Raw genomic sequence first — 20,952 nt, forward strand, 5'->3', positions numbered from 1 at the left:
GAAAATTTTTCCGCATCAAAATGAAGCCAAGGGGAAATTCTCTCCCAACTGGCAGGGTCTATACATGGTTCACCGGGTTCTGACAGGAGGAGCCCTCATACTCGCAGAAATGGACGGAGAAGTCTGGCCGAAGGCGATCAATTCAGATGCAGTCAAGCGTTACTATATGTAATAGTTATGCTTTCCTCATATGATGTAATTTGAATTACGCCTGACTCGATTCCCGTTTAAAAGGGGATACGTAGGCAGTCCTATGGGTTCGGTCACAATCCAATAAAACTTTTATTTTCCCTGCAATTGGAAACTGGGGCAGAATTTTGAGGAAGACCCTCAAAATTCTGAAGTTAATTTCAGCCAATCATCGCTAGCAGCAGTCAAAAACATCAATCCATTAAACTGGGGCAGAATTTTGAGGAGGACCCTCAAAATTCCGTAACAAGAAGGGTTGCAATGTCTTGAACCACGTCGCAGTCATTGGTTCATCTAAAGAAAACTATTCTTAATTATGTATTTATGTATGCCTTTACTAAATCATGCATGTTTATTGCCAAAATTTCCTTGTTTAGAAACACTACCCCAATGATACGTAAAGTATCACCATATCAAAGTCGAGCAGGTCAAGTAGAGCCAGCGGGGATACGAACTAACCTCCCCCTTTACAAAATTCACGATTTTTCTTTGGATACAGACACTTGAGTTGCAAAATCAACAAATATACTATACACTCACGAGACTCACATTGCTCAGAAATACAACTCTCAGAACCGTTGCACTTACTCACAATTGCTATCCGCACACAGTGTCCCTAGCAGACACAGTATCCCTAGCAGTCGCAATATTGCAATTCACTATCAGCTAAGAAAATTCTATTATCATTTTCCCTTTTACTTCTTTCATAAGGCTATTCCGCCTTCCGAGGTTAGCTCTACCTCCATCTGCATTTTCACATTGCATAAGGCTACCATTCTGCCTTCCGATGTTAAGCTCTACCTCCATTCGCATTTCTTGTATTGCATAAGGCTACCATTCTACCTTCCGAGACTAAGCTCTGTCTCCATCTACATTCTTGCATTGTATAAGGTTACCATTCTGCCTTCCAAGAGTAAGCTCTGTCTCTATCTGCATTCTTGCATTGCATAAGGCTACCATTCTGCTTTTCGAGGTTAAGCTCTACTTCCATTTGCATTTCTTGCATTGCATAAGGCTACCATTCTGCCTTCCGAGGTTAAGCTCTGCCTCCATCTGCATTTTTGCATTGCATAAGGCTACCATTCTACCTTCCGAGGTTAAGTTCTACCTCCCTTTTCATTGGCTAAAAGATCACCACCTTATTTACATTCACATCGGCTAAAAGATCGCCACTTTATTTACATTTGTATCGGCTGAAAGATCGCCACCTTATTTACATTTGCGTTGGCTGAAAGATCGCCACCTTATTTACGTTTGCATCGGCTGAAAGATCGCCACCTTATTTACATGTGCACGGCTGAAAGATTGCTACCTTATTTACATTTGCATTGGCTGAAAGATCGCCACCTACTGCATTGCATAGGCTGAAAGATCGCCAGACACTGCATCTCATGGGCTGAATGATCGCCAAATTATCCGAAGGCTTTATTGTTCAGAGGCACCATTCTCATAGCCCGAGAACACCATTTCATGGCCTGTTAATCCTTTATTATACGCTTTATGGCCCAGGACGTCATGGTCTAAGGACGTCATCCTAACCGTGCAAAGACAACTTTCATGGTCCAACGAGAATTTGTATCATGTTTAAATTTACGCACAATATATGCTTGTATCGCTTACTTGCAGGTAAACCAGCGAGCAACAACCGTCTCATCAGGAGCGATCCCGCTCTAGTTCCCGCAGCCATGTCAGGTTTCAAACCATTCACCCCAGCCTAAATATTGCGTCTGTTCTTGAAAAGTCTCCATCGACATATTCTGCCGATGGATCCCGAACTATATACGGCCCGATTCCTATAAAACCAAGGATATGTAGGTAGATCAAAAACCATATTACTGCCTAAGTCTCCTCGAACCATTTCGTTCGGTCAAAATTGGCCATCATATCTTTACCCGACAACTCTTTCATCCTTCCCGGGTAAAGAGGGGCAGTTGTTGATACCCAATTTTTCCCTGTATATTTTTAAAATGCAAAATACTCTCAAAATAGCATGTATGTGCATATATAAGTATGTCCCAAGGTTTTATTATTTTTTTCTTAATTGTTAAAGATTTCTAAATCAATTTATTGCCCTATTTTATCAAGAAAAACCCAGTAATTATCACCAAAATTATCATTTTGGGTGATTCATTTATTGGATTCTCATATTTATATTAAAATAGATCTATCATAATTTTTTCATATTTTTACAAATTTATTTAGTATTTTTAAAACTAAATTGCATATAATTGCAATATTGGCCTCTTTCAAGATTTAATTATAATTATATTTATAAAATCAAATCCAGTATTTTTAATTTGATATATGTATTATTAATCATTTTAGTACCTTTAATTTATTTTCAGAAATTATTTTACTATTTTTTATAAAATAAATAAGGGAAAATGGCTATTTAAATGTTTGCCTATTTGCATTTCAATTTTAGCCAGATTTGACACCCCAATTAAACCCAATTTCAAATCCAATTACCCATCCTAAATACTAAATCTACCTGACCCACGACCCTTTAAAATAACCCGCCCGAATTCCCCTTCAATCCAGGCCGTTGATCAAAATGATCAACGGCCACCCTTAATCCCTTCCTTTTTTAACCCGACCTAACCCCTAAATCGTTTCCCTTCTGTAGCCGCCCTTTAATCCCCCCTTTCTCCCAGTTCTCTCTCAAGCTCCCCTCAAACCCTACCCGCCTCCCTCCGCTTCCACCCTAAAATCACCAGAATCCATGGCTTCCAAGGCCACTGAAGTCCTATACCGGCCTCCTACACACCTGGTTACTATAGTTTCAAGGCCTGACCCTAAAGAATCTTGGCCCAGACTTTGTTCGATTTGAGTTCTATGGTCGTCTCCGACCTTGCTCCAGCCAGCCATGGCTATTCGAGCTTGATCTCGACTTCTCCTACTTAGATCAATGACTTTCCAAGCCTTTCTCACCATCTGGGTTCTTCTGAAACCCTAACTTTTGAGGTTCTTTTGATTTCTTTAGATCTGTTCTAGATCCGTGTTTTCCCTAAACTTTCAAACGCTTTCTCAAAGTTTCTTTCAAAACTCTGCTTTCAAAACCTTTATCTTTTCCGATTTAGGGTTTTGGCAAGATATTTAGAAGTCTCTCTGATCTTTAGCATGTTCTACTGTGTTTCTTATGTTGTTCTTCTACTATGTTTCTTATGTTGATTCTTCTACTGTGTTTCTTTATGTTAAAATCTTAAGTTCTTTCTTAGGGTTTCTGATTTTATTTTCTTTGTTGATATTTTTGCCTGATTCTCTTGTCTTTCACCTCTACACTCGATTGATGGCAAAAACCCTAAGATTTGGGGTTCATTCGAGTTCTGATATTATTTGCTATATGATTTATTTGTTCCTCATCTCCGAACTTGTTTGGTTTCAAAACCCTAATTTCTTTGGACCTATTTGAGTTTCTGAAGTTGTTTCATCTGTTGCTCGACTGAATTTCAAAATCTTTTGTTTCTTTATATGATTCTGAATCCCTGCTAAACTCTTCTAAGGTCTTTCTACGGGACCTTTTGCATGTTATTTGATACTCTCTCCCTTCTCTATTGCTGAGTTACTGAAACTAGCCTATGTGACTACCATGTTCCTATAATCCACTACTTACTGATTTTGCAATTGCATGACACTTCTTTTTGTCCTAAATTCAACCTTGCATGCCTAATACTTGTGTGCTCTTTATATATGCTGAGCTTCTCCTCTAAAATGACTTTTAATTTTTGACTGATTTCAGACCTCCTTGTGTAATTCTGATTGATTCTTTCCTTGTTTTACTAATTTCCCTGTTTCTTGGTTTGATTTTAAAACTTTCCTTAGCCTTTCTGACTTGATTTATTCATGAACCAGTAATTTCGAATCTCTAACTCCTTGATTTACTATGTACTGATTGACTCTTACCTTATTTTTGTAACCGTGTATTTCAAAGATCCTTCCCTTAATTAAACTCCTATGCATTTACCCCTAATTGTCTACTTTGCACAAGATGCTTATTTGATCTCTTTCTTTAAATGATTTATGTTCATTACCGTTTAAGTTTGAACTCCTTAATTAAAGGAAGTTCTTCTACTGATTGATTTTAATTGGTACATGGTTATTTTCTTGCCTTATTCTCTGCTTGTTTTCAAACTATAAATACCATGCTCTTTCATTGACAAACACACGAACACTCTTAATTTTCTGAACTCACACTCACATTCAAAAATCACTCTCTCTCTTGTTACTTATATTGTGGCCTGTTTTCTTTCAGGTACTGCTACTGCTGTTTTTTGCTCCTTTGAAACTGATATATCCTTATTAAGGTTTTCAGCAACCACAATAATGTATTTATTTAATACATTCACTTGTATGTTTGCCTATTGCTTATATTTAGTTCGGACACTTTAGCATGCTGTAATTTCCTTCCTATTATGAATCCCAAACCCCCTACCCTAATGTGTTTGATGTTAATGGTTTATTTGAGGCATGACAATATTAAGTATTATTGTATATGGCTCAAACTTGATTCCCCTGGAATCATAACCTCCATGTCACTATCATATGTTGTGTATTCTTGTTGATTTGTAAGAATAACAGCACTCTTTATTGTTGTGCATGCCCAGAAATTAGCTAAATGTCTAAGCACATGGACTCTTTGCAACTTCCCTATTCCCCTGAATCCCTTTTGTTTACTTGTTTGTAGTTGTTTCCCTCGCCTTCACCCCTTTAGAACTCTGTTCCTCACTTGCACTCTCTCTTAGACTTTAAGTTATGCTCCCCTCTTGTGAGCCTTGCCTTGAGACCCCTTGAGCTCCCTCTGAACTTGGACACTTGAGGGCTGGCCCTTCCACACTACACTTATACCCATTCTGATAATGCAATTTGAGTGTGAGCATTGCCCGGAGTCCCATTGAGGCTCTTAGGGAACTTTGACACACTCAGATTGGAGAAAGGCTTTGGATCAATGGTCTGTGAGTGGGTCTATCATGTAACTCAGAGAGGAAGTTAGAATTAAGCTTCCTCTAGTTATACTTTTTTTTTTACTTTTTCCTAATGTAATTTTATTTATTCTGGTTTGTAATAATTTGTAGTAAACATTTGGGGCTGATTAGTGGAAAAGGTTGGGTAACTATGTATGCAAAGGGTAGAAATCATGACTATAGGACTACTATATTCCTGCATATTCAACCTCATATAGAAACCATGTCTATAGGATTCTGCATATTCAAACTTCACTTAGAAATCATGTTTATAGGATTCTGCATATTTAACTTCACTTAGAAACCGTGGCTATAGGATTTTGCATATTCAAACTTCACTTAGAAATCATGTCTATAGGATTCTGCATATTTAACTTCACTTAGAAATCATGTCTATAAGATTCTGCAGATTTAACTTCACTTAGAAATCATGTCTATAGGATTTAGCATATTCAAATTTCACTTAGAAATCATGTCTATAAGGCTTCTGCATTTCGACGCTACGTCTACAAGGTCTTAAAATTAGTAACGCCTAGAAAGCATGCCTATAGGAGTTTCTAATAAAAAATTTGATTCGCCTCACTTAGTGTTAGATATAAAACCAGTAGTAATGGATGCTATCGTTTGTAGAACTTGTTATCAATTCGTTTAAATTCTGCCTCTCTTTTTCAATAATCTGAGTCCCTCACTTAGCAAATTTAACGAGTATACATTCAAACAGTTCATTTCAAGCCTTACTGTTCCATTGCTTTCTGAATCCAGTAGATACCATGCTTATAGGATCCTTGTCCAACACTTAGGCAAGCCCTAGGGTAATAAATATAAACTAAATTTGCTTCTGTTAATGATTACAACCAGCAGCAGGCCTGATTCGGACTTCTTATCTGAGTTATGTGATAAGCTGAAACTGTCTCAACAATTTCCTCTCACTCGTCTTTAATACCTTTTAAATCAGACCTAAACAGTATGTGTAAGTCATGCTAATTATGTGCTTCTTTGTTTAAGGAGGTATATCTGAGTCTCTGCTTGTTATATGCTTTCCCCAATTTGCAATACGTGTTTTGTATGTCACCTTTAGAATTTTTTCCTTTGAAACTACAAATAAGCCTAATATCCCTCCCTTTTTGGATTAGTAGTCCTAAATGCCTCTGAGACTGATAGGATTGGGACGGGTAATAGCATGCAATAAGTAAACGAGACTAATCCGTGCTTTAAATACATTAACGGGGTGGGAAGGGCAGATATGGATATGATGACCACGCGATAACGTCACATGTAGCCCCTCATTGAAGAGTGATTACCGAGCATTGTGTGGGGTGATCCATATTGTTAATAAACTTAGGACCCCTTTCCCTTATTTCTTAATTTATTTTATCATTTCAACTCCTTCTTTAGAAAAAATTAGCTTTCTTTGCTCTTCCAAACTTTGTTTATTTGAAAACCATTATATGAAACCCCCTCTTATTTGAGCCCTATTTGTCTACATGTTAATTGCACCCCAAATTCACAGTAATTGTTTGGCCGGGAACCACACTAGTGGATTCTGAGGGGTGCCTAACACCTTCCCCTTGGAATAAATTCAAGCTCTTACTCTAATCTCTGGTTATTCAAAATCAAACTCTTTTGGTATCCTAATGCACCCTAATCATTAGGTGGCGACTCTTCAAACGCTAATCCAATTCCCAAAAGGAAATGAGTTGTCCCTCCAAATGTCATAAACCCGATTTCGCTCTAGAAAAAGGGGGCGCGACAGGTATTGCTCTGGGTTTCACCCATGAAGGGTGTGATGAGGTTCAGAAAGAAGGGCAAGTTGAGCCCTAGGGCCATCAAACCCTTTGAGATTCTTGAAATAGTGGGTGAGTTGGCCTACAGGCTGGCATTGCCACCTAGTTTATTAGCAGTCCATCCAGTGTTTCATGTGTCTATACTTCGGATGTATCATGGTGATTCGTTCCATGTGTAAGACTTCAGCTTAGTCTAATTGGACAAGGATTTGACTTATAAAGAGAAGCCGATGGCTATTCTAGCCTGGCAGGTCCAGTAGTCGAGGTCTAAGAATTATCCTTCAGTACGAGTGCAGTAGAGAGGTCAGCCAATCGAGATATCCATATGAGAGTCCGAGTCGGACATGCACAGTAGATATCAACACCTTTTCACCAGTCCAGGTACCTTTCTATGTCTGTTCGAGGAAGAACGTTTGTTTTAGAGGTGGAGAATGTGATGACCTGATAGGTCATTTATAGTTTTACCCTTCATTTCTATGTTTTGAGACCTCCAATAGCTCCATTTATCCTTCCTCGAATTATGTGCGCAGTCCGTGTATTTTTTCAGAAAATTTTTATGTGAAAAATTGATAAAAATGTGAAATTTTGCCTTAAAACTCATTTGAGTTGACTAAGGTCAACAATTTATATAAACGGACCTGGATCAGTATTTTGACAATCCTAGTGGGTTCGTATCATGATTTGTACCTGGGCGTATGCTCGGAATCAAATTCGGAAATCCCTAATTTGATTTAACATATTTTGTTGAAAATTAGCAATTTAAAGGTTTAAAGAATTTTTAAGTTTGACCATAAGTTGACTTTGTTGCTACCAGTTTCGAATTCCGGTTACGGAACTTGGTATATATTCATTTCAGTATTTATGACTTGTCTGCAAAGTTTGGTGCAAAACAGAGTTGATTTGACGTGATTCGGACGTCCGGTTGTAAAATTTCATGTTCTTGAGTTTCTTTGAGATTATCATTTACTTTGATGTCTGATTAGTAGTTCTAGGTATTATTTTGATGTTTTGATCACGCGAGCAAGTTTATATGATATTAATACACTTGTGTGCATGTTTGGTTTGGAGCCTGAGGGGCTCGGGTGAGTTTTGAATAAGCTACAGACCATTTCGGACTTAGAAGAATGCTGGTTTTTGCTGATATATGATGTCTGGTGCTTTGTGCTTCGCAGTAGCAAAGCCACTCTCGTGATCGCGAAGGGAACTGGGACAAGGGCGGAATTCCTTCATTGCGAACGCGATGGATGGGTCGTGAACGCATAGCTTTGGGGGTTTGCCCTTCGCGAATGCGGACAACCTCTCGCAAACTCGTAGGGTTGAGGGTACCTGGGAAGGGGGCATTGCTATTACTCCACGCGAGCGCGAAAGCCTGGGGGGAGAAGACTTTGCGAATGCATGAGGAACATCACGAACACGTAGTCCATTCTAGCTGTTGTGCTTCAGGAATGCGTCAGGCCCTTCTCGAACGCGAAGAAGGCCTGACGCCTAGTAAATTAAATATCCCAAAGAAGGTATTTCACCCATTTTCACCATCTTCTCATTAGAGCTCGGCCTAGAGGCGATTTTGAAGAGACATTTCGTCACCATTTCATAGGTTATTATACATTAACTCGTTTTCTTCTATTTCCATCAACTCCCATTGATTTCTAACCTTGATTTATGCTCATTGATGGTAGAAAATTAGGGATTTGGGAAGAGTTAATGATTTTTGTAAAATTGAGATTTAGACCTCAAATTGAGGTCGGATTTCGAAACTAATTGAATAATGGAGCTCAGGGTAAATGTGTAATTGGGTTTTGGTCCGAATCTCGGGTTTTGACCAAGCCGGCCCGGGGTTGACTTTTGTTTATATTTTGGAAAAAAGTGTAAAGATCTTAACTTTATGCATTATAATTGATTTCCCTAGTATTGTTTGATGTTATTGAGTCGATTTTGGTTAGATTCGATTGGTTTGGAGATAAATTTTAGAGGAAAGGCTCCAGTTGAACTTTGATTTGCTTGCGGAGCGAGGTAAGTGGTGGGTCTAGCTTTGATTTGAGGGAATTAGGAACCCTTGAGCTATGTATTATGTGAATTACATGTGTAGCGGCGTATATGCGAGGTGACGAGTGTATATACACCATCAAAATAGTTGTTTTCATGATTTCCCGTATTTCATTAATTATCTCATTCCATATTTAACTGTTACATGTCTTAATTGCTTTCTATGCCGTAACTTGTTACTTGTCATCTATTTACTCTCGTATTGAAATGCTCGTTTCTTCCATGATTCAGCCGGTCATTTTAAAAAATCGACCAACTTTGGTCGGTAATTATATTTTTTAATAAAACCGACCAACTTTGGTCGGTTATTTTTGTGCAAAAATACAATTAAAGAGTATAAATAAAATAAAATACATTCTTAAGAAAAATACACCAATGGTCTAGTGGTAGAATAGTATCCTGCAACAGTACAGACCCCGGTTCGATTCTCAGATGGTGCATTTTTTAATTATATAATTAAAATACCGACCAACTTTGGTCGAGAAAATCCGACCAACGTTTGTCAGTTTTTTCGGCAATATTTGTTTTTTGAATTTAATTGGTCGAACATAGTTGGTAGGTAATTTCCGACCAACTTTGGTCGGTATGCCCTTCCGGCCTTCAATATACCATCCACACGTAAATGGTCGCATTTTGGACAGTTATTGGCTATTACCGACCAACTTTGTTCGATTTTTTTGGACGGGTTTGACCAAATTTCTAGTAGTGAATCTGGTTGCACGTCTCAACGAATTTTATAGGAAATTTTGATATGGTGAAATAAGGGAGGATTATGTTATTATGTCACGACCCGTAATTCCCATCGTCGGGACCTTGATGGCGTCTAACATTTCACTTGCTAGGCAAGCCAACGATAGAGATCATTAAGCCAAATTCTTAAGTTTTTCAGTGATAAACATCAAATAAGCCATAACAATGCAAAAAAAAAAGCACGGAAATCCATAAAAACTTTAATACTTATATACAACTACCTAGAATCTTGTATCACAATCCACGAACTACTAAGATTTAGCTACAAGTAAGGTGTCTGAAGAAAATACAACTGTTTTCAATACAAATGAAACAGTAAAGGAAATGCATAGAAGGGGACGCCAACATGACTACCTTGGGTATCCAAACAGATCAAGCTAGCAGCTAGACTCAAGGTCAATTCGGTCCAGTACCAAAATCTGCATAGAAAGTGCAGAGTGCAATATCAGTACAACCGATGTCATGTACTGGTAAGTGTCGAGTCTAACCTGGTGAAGTAGTGATGAGGCTAGGAAAAAACACATTCATAAACCTGTGCAGTTAAACAATATATGTGCACACTAACAATTAATAGAAGCTGAACGGATAATAACAGGAGGGGAAACATGTTGAGGGAAGTACAAGATAAAGAAAACTATAACAATAAAGAAACCACATTAGACAATATGCTTTGCACCAATGAAAGTATTAAACACAGTAAAGATAAGTGCACGGCATCACACTTCGTGCTTTTACTCTCAACCTCACCACAATAATTAACAGAAAGGTCACAACATCATCCTTCGTGCATTAACTCTCATCCTCACCATATAAACAAAAGTAACGGCACGTCATCACCCTTCATGCATTAACGCTCACATATCAGGGCATGTCATCACCCTTCGTGCATTAACTCTCATTCACAAAACATTGCACGACATCACCCTTTGTTCTTTAACACTCTCCCTTACCAAAACAATAAACAATAACAACAGAGAAATAGAAATATCAAGAACCAGTCTTACTTCAACATTTAGTTCCACAATACCAACCTCAAATTTGAGTCAATACTCAATCAATACTAAATTCCGTAAAACATGATAAGAGTTGCTCAATATAACGAACAACTAGTCTAAGCATGAACAATATGATCAAGGAATACAACAGTTACAAAAATAAGACTCACTCGCTTGCTATGACTCGACAATAACACATAGGTGCTCGTCACCTCACCTATACATTGTACTCAACATCCAAACACGTAGCAAATAGGCAAATAATACCTAATCCATCAAGCCAATGTTAACCACGACACTTACCTCGCTCCAACGACCAAACTCGCAGCTCAATCACAGCTTTTTCCTTCACACAAGTCTCCGGACCAATATAATCTAGAAATTTACCAACCAAACGATTCAAATAAAGCCTTAGGATCTACCCACGATTGTAAAGAATTCAATTTAGGCCATTTTTGAAAAAGTCAACAAAAGTCAGCACCTGAGCCCGCTTGGTCCAAACCCGAAATTTGAACCGAAACCCGATTATCCATTCACCCCCGAGACCGGATATATAATTAGTTTTGGAATCCGACCTCAATTTGAGGTCCAAATCCTCAAATTTCGAAATCCCTAGTTTCTACCTAAAAACCCCTAATTTCACCATGAAAACCTTAGGTTTTTAGTTGAATATTATGAAAAAGTAGTGAAAGATTGAAATAAATTAGTTTAAGATCACTTACCAATGATTTGGGGAAGAATAATTTTTTGGAAAATCACCTCTTGTGGTTTAGGTTTTGAAAATTTGGGAAATGAATCAAAAATCCCATCTAAGTCATTTTTTGTTCAGCTGCAGGTATCACATTTGCGAACAAAACTTCACATTTGCGAATGAACAGTGTTTTCGCAATTGCCATATAAGGTTCGCAATTGCGAATGAACAGTGGCGCACCAGAAACTAGCAAAACCCATACTTCTCCGAAATGATCTGAAAGTACCCCGAAACTTATCCGGAACCTCCCGAACACAAACTATATATGAATGTCAATCATAAAACACGCTACAGACCTGTTCGGGCCCTCAAAACACTAAAAAGAGGTCGTCTTTACCCGATATTGACCATGGTCAAACTCCCAAATTTCTTAACTTTACCAGTCTCTCAACCAAAGATCCAAAAAAATACACCCAAGCCCCTCGGGACTCCAAACCAAAAGTGCACACCAGTCTAAAAACATCATACGAACTTGCTCGTGCGATCAAATCGCCAAAATAACACTTAGAACTACGAATTGAACACCAAATCAAATGAGATTTTCAAGAAAGCTTTGAAATTTCTATTTTTACCATCGGACGTCCAAATCACGTCAACCGACTCTGTTTCCCACCAAATTTCACAGATAAGTCAAAAATATTATATTGGACCTGTACTGGGATTCGAAACTAAAATACGGACTCGATACCAATGAGATCAAACATCAATAATTTCTTAAAAATAAATAAATTTTCATACTTTCAATTTTCAATAAAATTCATAACTCGGGCTCCGAAACCAATCCCGGGCATACGCCCAGATCCCATATTTCGATACGGACCCACTGGAACTGTCAAAATACGAGTCCAGGTCCATTTACCAGAATGTTGACCGAAGTCAACTCAATTGAGGTTTTTAAGCAAAATTCTTTATTTTTATCAACTTTCAACATAAAAGCTTTCCTGAAACACGTCCGGACTGCACACACAAAATGAGGAGAGATAAATAAGGTTTTTAAGGTCTCGGAACACAAAAGGAAATAAAGGAACGGATTTTACATGTTATTCTTGATATTGATATGGTGAAATAAGGGAAAATTGTGTCTGTATAGTGGGATCATGTTGCACGCTGCAACCGATTGTGTGTTTTGTATTCATTGTTGCATTGTGTTAGCTTTCGGTGTTTCCATACGAGATTATGAGGACCTTACTTTTCCTTTGTACCTTTCATGTTATTATTATTATACTGCGTACCGGTTATTGTAAGTGACCCGCCTTAGCCTCATCACTACTTCGTTGAGGTTAGGCTCGGCACTTACAGAGTATATGGGGTCGGTGGTACTCATACTATACTTTGCACTTCTTGAGCAGATTTTGGAGTCGGTCCTAGCGGCGGTCAGTGGATTGCTCAAATTGATTGCGTGACGTAGCCTTGAGGTACAGCTGCACGACGTTCGCAGCCCTAAAGTCCCCTTCTACCTTATTCTAGTTGTTTATTTCATTTCAAACAGTTATACTTTCATTCAGACTATTATTTGTATTATTCTAGTCGCTCATGCACTTGTGATACCAGTTCCGAGATTGTACCTAGTTATCGCTGTTGTTATGGTTTTTCTCACTCCATTTCAGTTTATTTGGTTTCTTGGCTATTATTTAATTTGAATTATTAGAAAAGGCTAAAACTATTCTAATGTTGGCTTGTTTAGCAAGTGAAATGTTAGGCGCTATCATGGTCCGAGGTGGGAATTCCGGATTGTGACACTTGAAAATCTTTTGAATACTACATCAAAGCACTTCCTTTGCTCAAGCACCAAAATGATTTAATTTTGAATGGTTTTTTTTTTCTGGCAGAACAAAAATAACATAAAATGGGTAAAAAAGACTGTCCATCGCCGGAGATTCATTCTTCGATATTGACTTCATTGTCAACCTCTTTACTCTGAAAATCGAAGAAAGGGAAGAAAATGGGTAAAGGAGGATGTCCACAGTCAGCGATTCAATATCCGATGACGTTGTTGACTTCGCCGGCGGCCTCTTGACTGACTTCGATGCCGACCTCTGTACTCTGAAAATTTGAAGAAAAAGGAGAAAGTGATAAAGGAGACTGCCCAGCTCTCTTTTTCACGATAGGTTAAAGGATAAAATCATTTTTACACAATATATACAAAATGGACTATTACACGTAAGATTTAAAAATATGGGCTTAGTTTTGTTGCGAGATTAGGCGACTGGCATAGGATATAATTTTTTCAAAATTGAGAATTTCATAGTTGGAGATACTTTATGGTTGTTAAAAACAAAGATCATTTTTTTCTATTTCAAATAAATGTTGGTCCAATTTTCTTTGAGGAAAGGTGTAAAGGGTCTTGATTATGGGATGCTTTTAGCATCAACGTGCACAACTAAAATAATGAAAAGGATAAAATAACGAATCTTGAGATATACATTGAAACTAAAATATAATCGTAGGGTGGGTAGGGTACACTAGAAGGTTAGTAGGGGCCAAAGTGTCACTCCAAAGACGGAAAATGCCTTTTTGAGTTTTAAAAAAAAAGTTAATCTTTGTTACTAGTTGTTAGTCACTTTCTTTATATACTTCTCTAGGGCCTAGGCAATTAGCATTTGCCTTTCCACACCCAAACTAGAGCCAACTTTGGACCTAAAAACTTGCCTTTCTGCTTTAACAGAGAAGAAGATTAGAGTGGTCATCTTTCACATAGCAAGTTTACAACCAAAAAAAAAAAAAAATTAATTAGGGCCAAGCCATAGTTGCAAGAGGTAGCTAAATTTGAACTCGTATGATTAACATAGTGACCTCTTGGCCAATAGGTCGACTGTTCTGTTTAAACCTTTTCTCGAATTCTCGCCGTTGTCCGATATTCACATTGTGGACCGACTAAATTCGATCGAATTCGCACAAAAAAGTTTCACATTGAGATGGAGGTGAGGTAAAGAAACATTCTAACAAAGTCGACTCCTGATCACGCCCAACTATGACTTATAAAAAGGACTAAGTGATCGTTGCAAATATAATCCGGTTTACAAGTCCGGAGTTGAATCCCACAGAGAACTAAGGCCTAGCTACGGTTGTTCACTATCACCAAGAAGACAAGCTTGAACAGTTCCTACCTTATAGATATTAAGATTCTTGTGTTTAACTAATTAACTAACAAATTAAAATAATAAATTAACACTAAAGATACTACAGGTTGAAGAAAAGATTAAGGAGGTCAAGAGTTATGAATTCTCCAATTGTCAGAATCCTTCCCGCTATGTCTTCTATAATTTCACCTAAGTATTCACCGATCATGAGCGCTCTGCGTGTTGTAATTCTCTCCCGAGTAATTACGACAATTTACTAGACATACTCTCCCGAGTTACGCTAGCTTGTTTTAATTACAACTTACTTAGATTGCACCCAAGGTTTCGTTATCCCTAATCCCACCTTTAAACCCTTGGTTATTGATTCCTCACATACGTCAGGAGTGATGTTGTTCAACAACTACCTAAATATGCACTCTCTCCCGAGTAATACATATTAAATAGGCACAACTAATTGAGGGCCTTCAATCAACCACAAGAATAATATAGTTGAGCAAATAGAGAAAATACTACGGCTAAATTATATAAAAACATAACAAGAATTTATCCTACAAAAGGTTCCATCAAAACCCTAGATAACAAATTAGCTATTCATAATAGTATGTAAAAGTACAATACTAAAAGTCATAACCAACAATGAAAAATAGGAAGAGGAAGGAAAAACTCGTAGAAGAATTCCCGCCTTGCTCCTATTGTGTCTCTGCCTCCTTAGGTCAAATATGTGTCTCAAATCTGTCCAACCTCCTCAAAATACCATTTTTCCATGTATATATACCAAGTAGGGTCGGGCCCAAATAATTATACCTTCTCCTAGATGAAAAAAACAATTTTCTCGGGTTTGACTAGCGCGGCCGCGCTCGTTACCGCGCTAGTGGCCGCGCATATTGCCCAGTATGTGTATTTTACTAGATGGTGTACAATATGCCTACTCGATTCTTCGTTTATTCTAATTATCATCCGTTAACCCGCGACACGATCCTGGCTTAATTCCTTGAGCTTTTACTCAGACATCAAAGTTCCAAATCACTTGAATTCATTCCATAACATCTACATAGCTCGGAATCATCCTTACAAGGCATAAAACATACAATTAGTGCAAGACACTAGCGATTAAAGCTCAAACTCAATTAAAGTGCAGTGAATTTGAATGTAATAAGCGACTAAAATACATAATTATAGTCTATCATCAGCTCCATATCCGGAGGTTCGAACATAAGACATGTCATTAAGAATACATGGTACTTAGTAGTTAGTACTTACCATTCTATTACAATATTTATTGGTTTCTATTGAAACTTTTGCACCATGGTATACACTACAAAGTAGTATCATTGCGTTGATTTAATTTCCTAAATTATTTGCTCGTATAACTTTCACACCCCTATTTCATGGAATTATATGATTGACCAAACATATTCAAATTGATGCCTTATCCTTGAAAGGTATCTTTTTCTTTCCTAATAATTAAAAATCAATGGCCACATTTGCAAGCATGCTATTTTTCTCAAGGAATTTATGTATGTTCAATTGATTATACTTCAAATATTATACATTTGGAATTGGAAGACTTCTAAAGGGCAGTTTGAATTCAAGAGCTGGGCCTTGTGGAATATCAAACATTCTATCTTGTATGTCACATCTATCAATTACAACGATATCTAATTATTTAGACTTTATACATGACCTAGATATGAGATCTTTAGAATCCGATATACTCCAATTAATAATGTTATGACAGTTTTGACAACACTAAGTTAAAAAATTGAATACTTAAAAGGCGAAAAGCTGAGATTAAATTTGTAAAAAATAATAATGTAATTTTACTTTCGTAATTTCTAAAAGCGGAGGATATGTAAGTCAAAATTTTCCACAAATTAGACATAAAGAGATAATCTAAAAGTTTAATCTCAGAAGGGAATAATAAATCTTGAGAACCATTATTGATGACTGACATGACAGGTAACGGTATTCACATGAAAGAGAAATGAAGTTTCTTAGTTGAGGCAAAAACATTAGATAACTTATTTTTTATTTGTTAAACCTTTGATTGGTAGAATTACTCGGTATATATTTGCTAGCAGGAGATAACAAATAATGACGTATGCAGAAAGTTTTGTAAGCAATATTAATATTTGAAGAAAAAATAAATAAATAAATTATTGTAACGATAAGGGGTGTAATTTTTTTTATATTTATGCCTAATATTTTAATTTTAATTATTATTTATTTATACATGCATATTACGAAAAAAGTTTGACGAAATGGTATTAGGTGATACCATATAGAATAAGGTGCCTACGCCCTTGATAGCTAGTACCCCATAAAATTAGTCAATATGGACGCAAACTGACCCGGCCGTTATTAAATAAAAATGAAAGAGGAAGGAAGTGATGAACTAGTGCGGGTTCCAGTTTGGACCCCGTGAAATCAACCCCTCTATTTAGTCCGAATATTACTTTGCACCAAACTGTCATGTCCAAAACTTCAAAACAGGTCCCCACTCTCCTCTTATCGAGCTATAAATGGCAGCATACCAAGTAGTTGGCTGCCACCCTTATTTCATTTTCAGTTTTAAGCATCAATCCTTTTTCATACTTGAAGAGGAATTTTGGGGGTTGTTGGCTTTGATTCCTTTAACTTCTTATGCATTTAGTTGTGAAAACTTATTAAATTGGACGAAAATTAGTGGATCAGATACAAGGTTTGAAATCACTATATGTAAAATACTATTTTACTTACTATTCTTTTCTGATAATATGTCCGGAACTAACCTAAGTATATACTACATGTTTAAAACTTGTTTATTTATAATTATAGAGTTTGATCAAATTGTAATGAATATGCTCGCGACATGCATAGTATGGTAGATCCACCCATTCTCTAATCTATGTTGTGGAAAATATTTTTTCTTATAGAAATTTACATATTTAGTCCATCAAATCTCGATAAATTTTGATTATGATCCTTGTGAATTCCGATTCAGCACATTTAACATCCAATTAGTCTATGTACACTTTTGTTCCATTTGACTGTGAAACTTCACAAATTTAACACATTATTAAGTGCTAAGTCATTTAGTTATTAACGTACGTTAAATTTGTTTTGTTATTTCATTTTAGGGTGATGTAGTTCTACAAATAGTCTAGATATACATATGCCAAGCTAATTAGAGGTTAAATGTGCTTAACCAAACATTACAAGGACCAAAACAGAATTTTTCAATAATTGAAGGGCCGAAATTCTCTGATTATCAGACTGTAGATGCAAAACATGGAGAGAAAAATAAAGAACAATTTTTATGATTTCTAAATAACAAGTTCACGAGCACGAATAAATTAATGACGACACATAAATATACTGAATATTCACAACGTTTTCGTAGTTAAAACAAAAGATAGGAATTAAACTAGTCAAGCTTTAATTAATAAGGTTTAATTAACTTCGCTACTTCATAGAATTACACTTATTTGGCAATTATCTTTAATAAGGATAATTCTTCAAACCAAAGAAATTAATCCTCCGAAGCCTTTGATCACATCAAATTACGTATTTAAGTTACGTACGGATCACAATGTAAAACATTTTATACTTTATGTAATTTTACCAACCATAACAAAGCATTTACATATTTTTTAGTCAACCCCTGACGGATTCATACTTGATATAAAGCTATATATAATTTCGTTTCGAATAACTTGATAAAGTAAAGGTCTTTACGTTAATGTATGCAAGTTAATCTAGCTTAACTTTATTAACACAGTTTGGCATCATCATGACGTCAACATAAGCAATAATTTGAGCTTCAATTTTTTAGTTCTCATTTTGGATATCTTGTAATCGAGCAAGTGAGGCGTGGGTGGAAGAAAAAGTAGTAATGGCCCATAAACAAAGATTAATACAGTGAGGTCAAAGGAATAAAAAGGTGAAAGTTGTGGGCTTTCTCGAATAATATCTTTAAATCAAGACTCATTTAGTTAACTTAGTTAATAGTAATCAATATGATGGTTTTTGGATAAGTTAATTAGGAAATGAGAGAAAAAATGGGTCGTTGTAGCTGCTACTCACTTTCTTTCTATTCTTTAGAATCTTTTATCTCCAATTGTCTAGTGGGTGGGGGTAGGAGAAAATATTTAACAGATGATTTGTGGAATCCCCCAAAGTACCTCCCACCTGGAAATTGAGAATAAAGAAATTCTGCAGGAATACATACTGAAATAATGACTTCAAATTTATTCGGTACCTATATTATAGGTGGGAGGTAACAAATATTCGGTGGAACTGTTCGAGGTACGTACAAGCTAATTCAGACTACGTTTTCAAAAGCTTTCTGTCAAATCGGTTCCTATTTCAATCCGTGCTGGACCAATCGATTTATCAATAATCAAGTCTTCAGTCAACTAGTGGAATACATAACATCAACCTGGGAGCATTAGCCGATCTGGTCTAATTTTTTTAACCCGATCCATGTATATAATGAAGTAGAGTACCTTATTTCTTTTTATCAGGAGCACATATACAAATGGATAAAAATAGAAAAATTCAACAGGAATACATAGTGAAACAATGAGTTCAATTTTACTGATATTAGTTGTAACTGAACTTCATCTGGAACAAAAAACACTAAATCAGAATTGTTATCTCGCACTTTTGAGTTGGGCATGCGGGTCGAGTTGAGTATCACGCTCTATCCACAAATGGGCGGACAGTTTGAGCGTACTATTCAAATTTTGGAGGACATGTTGCGAGCATATTCTATGGATTTCGGAGATCAATGGGACCAATTTTTACCTCCAGTAGAGTTCGCCTACAACAACTATCAGTCAAGCATCCAGATGGCTCCATACGAGGCCTTATATGGGAGGCGATGTCGTTCTTTGGTTGGATGGTTTGAGCCCGATGAGGCTAAATTGTAGGGCCAAATTTGGTCCGTGATGCTTTGAAAAAAGTTTAAGGTGATTCAGGAACGACTTCGTACAGCTCAGTCCATGCAAAAGAGTTATGCGCACGAAAGGTTCGAGATGCGGCTTACATAGAAGGTAAGAAGGTTCATCTCCGAATGTCGCCTATGAAGGGTGTGATGCGGTTTGGGAAGAAGCGCATGAACCTGAGGTTTATTGGCCCATTTGAGATTTTTGAGAGAGTTGAGGAGGTTGCTAGTAGGCTTGCATTGACTCCTAGCCTAGCAGGGGTACATCCGGTACTTCACTTTTCCTTGCTTTGGAAGTACCCTGAGGATAGGTCACATGTTTTAGACTTCAACATGGTGCAGCTTGATGAGGATTTGACATATGAGGAAGAGTTAGTGGCTATTCTAGACCGGCAGGTTCGAAAGTTGAGATCTAGGAGTTTTCCTTCTGTGAAAGTGCATTGGAGAAATCAGCTGATTGAGGAGGTTATGTAGGAGTCTCGAGTCCGATATGAGTAGTAGATTCCTACACCTTTTACCAGTCCATGTAGATTTCTATGTTCGTTAGAGGGCGAATGTTTCTTTTAGAGGTGGAGAATATGACGATCTGATAGGCTGTTTTGAGTAATATCTCCTTTTTCTATGTTACGAGACCTTCCATAGTTTTATTTGATGATTTATGACTTGCGAGCATGGTCCGTATCGTTTTTCGGAAAGCTTATATGTAAAAAATTTTAAAAAATAATTTTTGGCTTTAAAACAACTTGAGTTGACCACAGTCAATGTTTTTGACAAATGACATCGGATCGGTATTTTGACGATTCATATAGGTTCGTATGATTTTTTGGACTTGTACACATATTTGTTTAGGGTCCCAGGTGACCCGAGGGCATTTCAGCGTTTTATGTGAAAAGTTAAAAGGAGTTCCAAGGTTAAAAACCTTGAGTTTTGATGATCATTCTTGATATTTAATGTTATTTTAATGATTTGAGATAACGAACGAGTTTGTATGATATTATTGTACTTGTGTGAATGATCGGATTAGATATATAAACTTCCTGCAGATCTCACATTTGTGAAGTATTGCTCGCAAATGTGAGCATAGCTTTTGTGAGTGATGGTTTGTATTTGCGAGAGGGGCTAGGATTGGGCACTTTGTATTTGCGAAGTCTGAGTCGCTTTTGCGATATGGGGGATTATCGCATTTGCGACTATTGTGTCACATTTGAGACACTGGGCATTATAGAGCAGCTTCGCAATGGCTCGCATTTGCTATGTAGGGGACCTTCGCAAATGCGGAGGTAATGTTGCATCCACAATAAATGCATGACTGTGGCACTAATCGCTTTTACTATCAGTGGTTCGCATTTGCGGGTATCGCAATTGCAAACAAGAGTTCGTAAATTGCGACATCTACGGTCGGGTAAATATGGGAATTTTAGAACTTAGCTAATTTTACACCATTTTTCAACCCTAAAATCTATAGAGGCAAT

The 20,952-nt window shown here is 37.0% G+C and overlaps 1 protein-coding gene across 1 annotated transcript; it reads left to right on the forward strand.

The window, feature by feature from the left end:
- Positions 1-19,609: 19,609 nt before the first annotated feature.
- LOC138873847 (uncharacterized) lies at positions 19,610-19,954 on the forward strand. The gene has a single exon (XM_070152330.1). The coding sequence runs from the start codon at positions 19,610-19,612 to the stop codon at positions 19,952-19,954; it is 345 nt and encodes a 114-aa protein (XP_070008431.1).
- The last annotated feature ends 998 nt before the right edge of the window (positions 19,955-20,952 follow it).

This window comes from Nicotiana sylvestris, chromosome 7 (genome assembly GCF_000393655.2).
Source record: "Nicotiana sylvestris chromosome 7, ASM39365v2, whole genome shotgun sequence".
Lineage (NCBI taxonomy): Eukaryota > Viridiplantae > Streptophyta > Magnoliopsida > Solanales > Solanaceae > Nicotiana > Nicotiana sylvestris.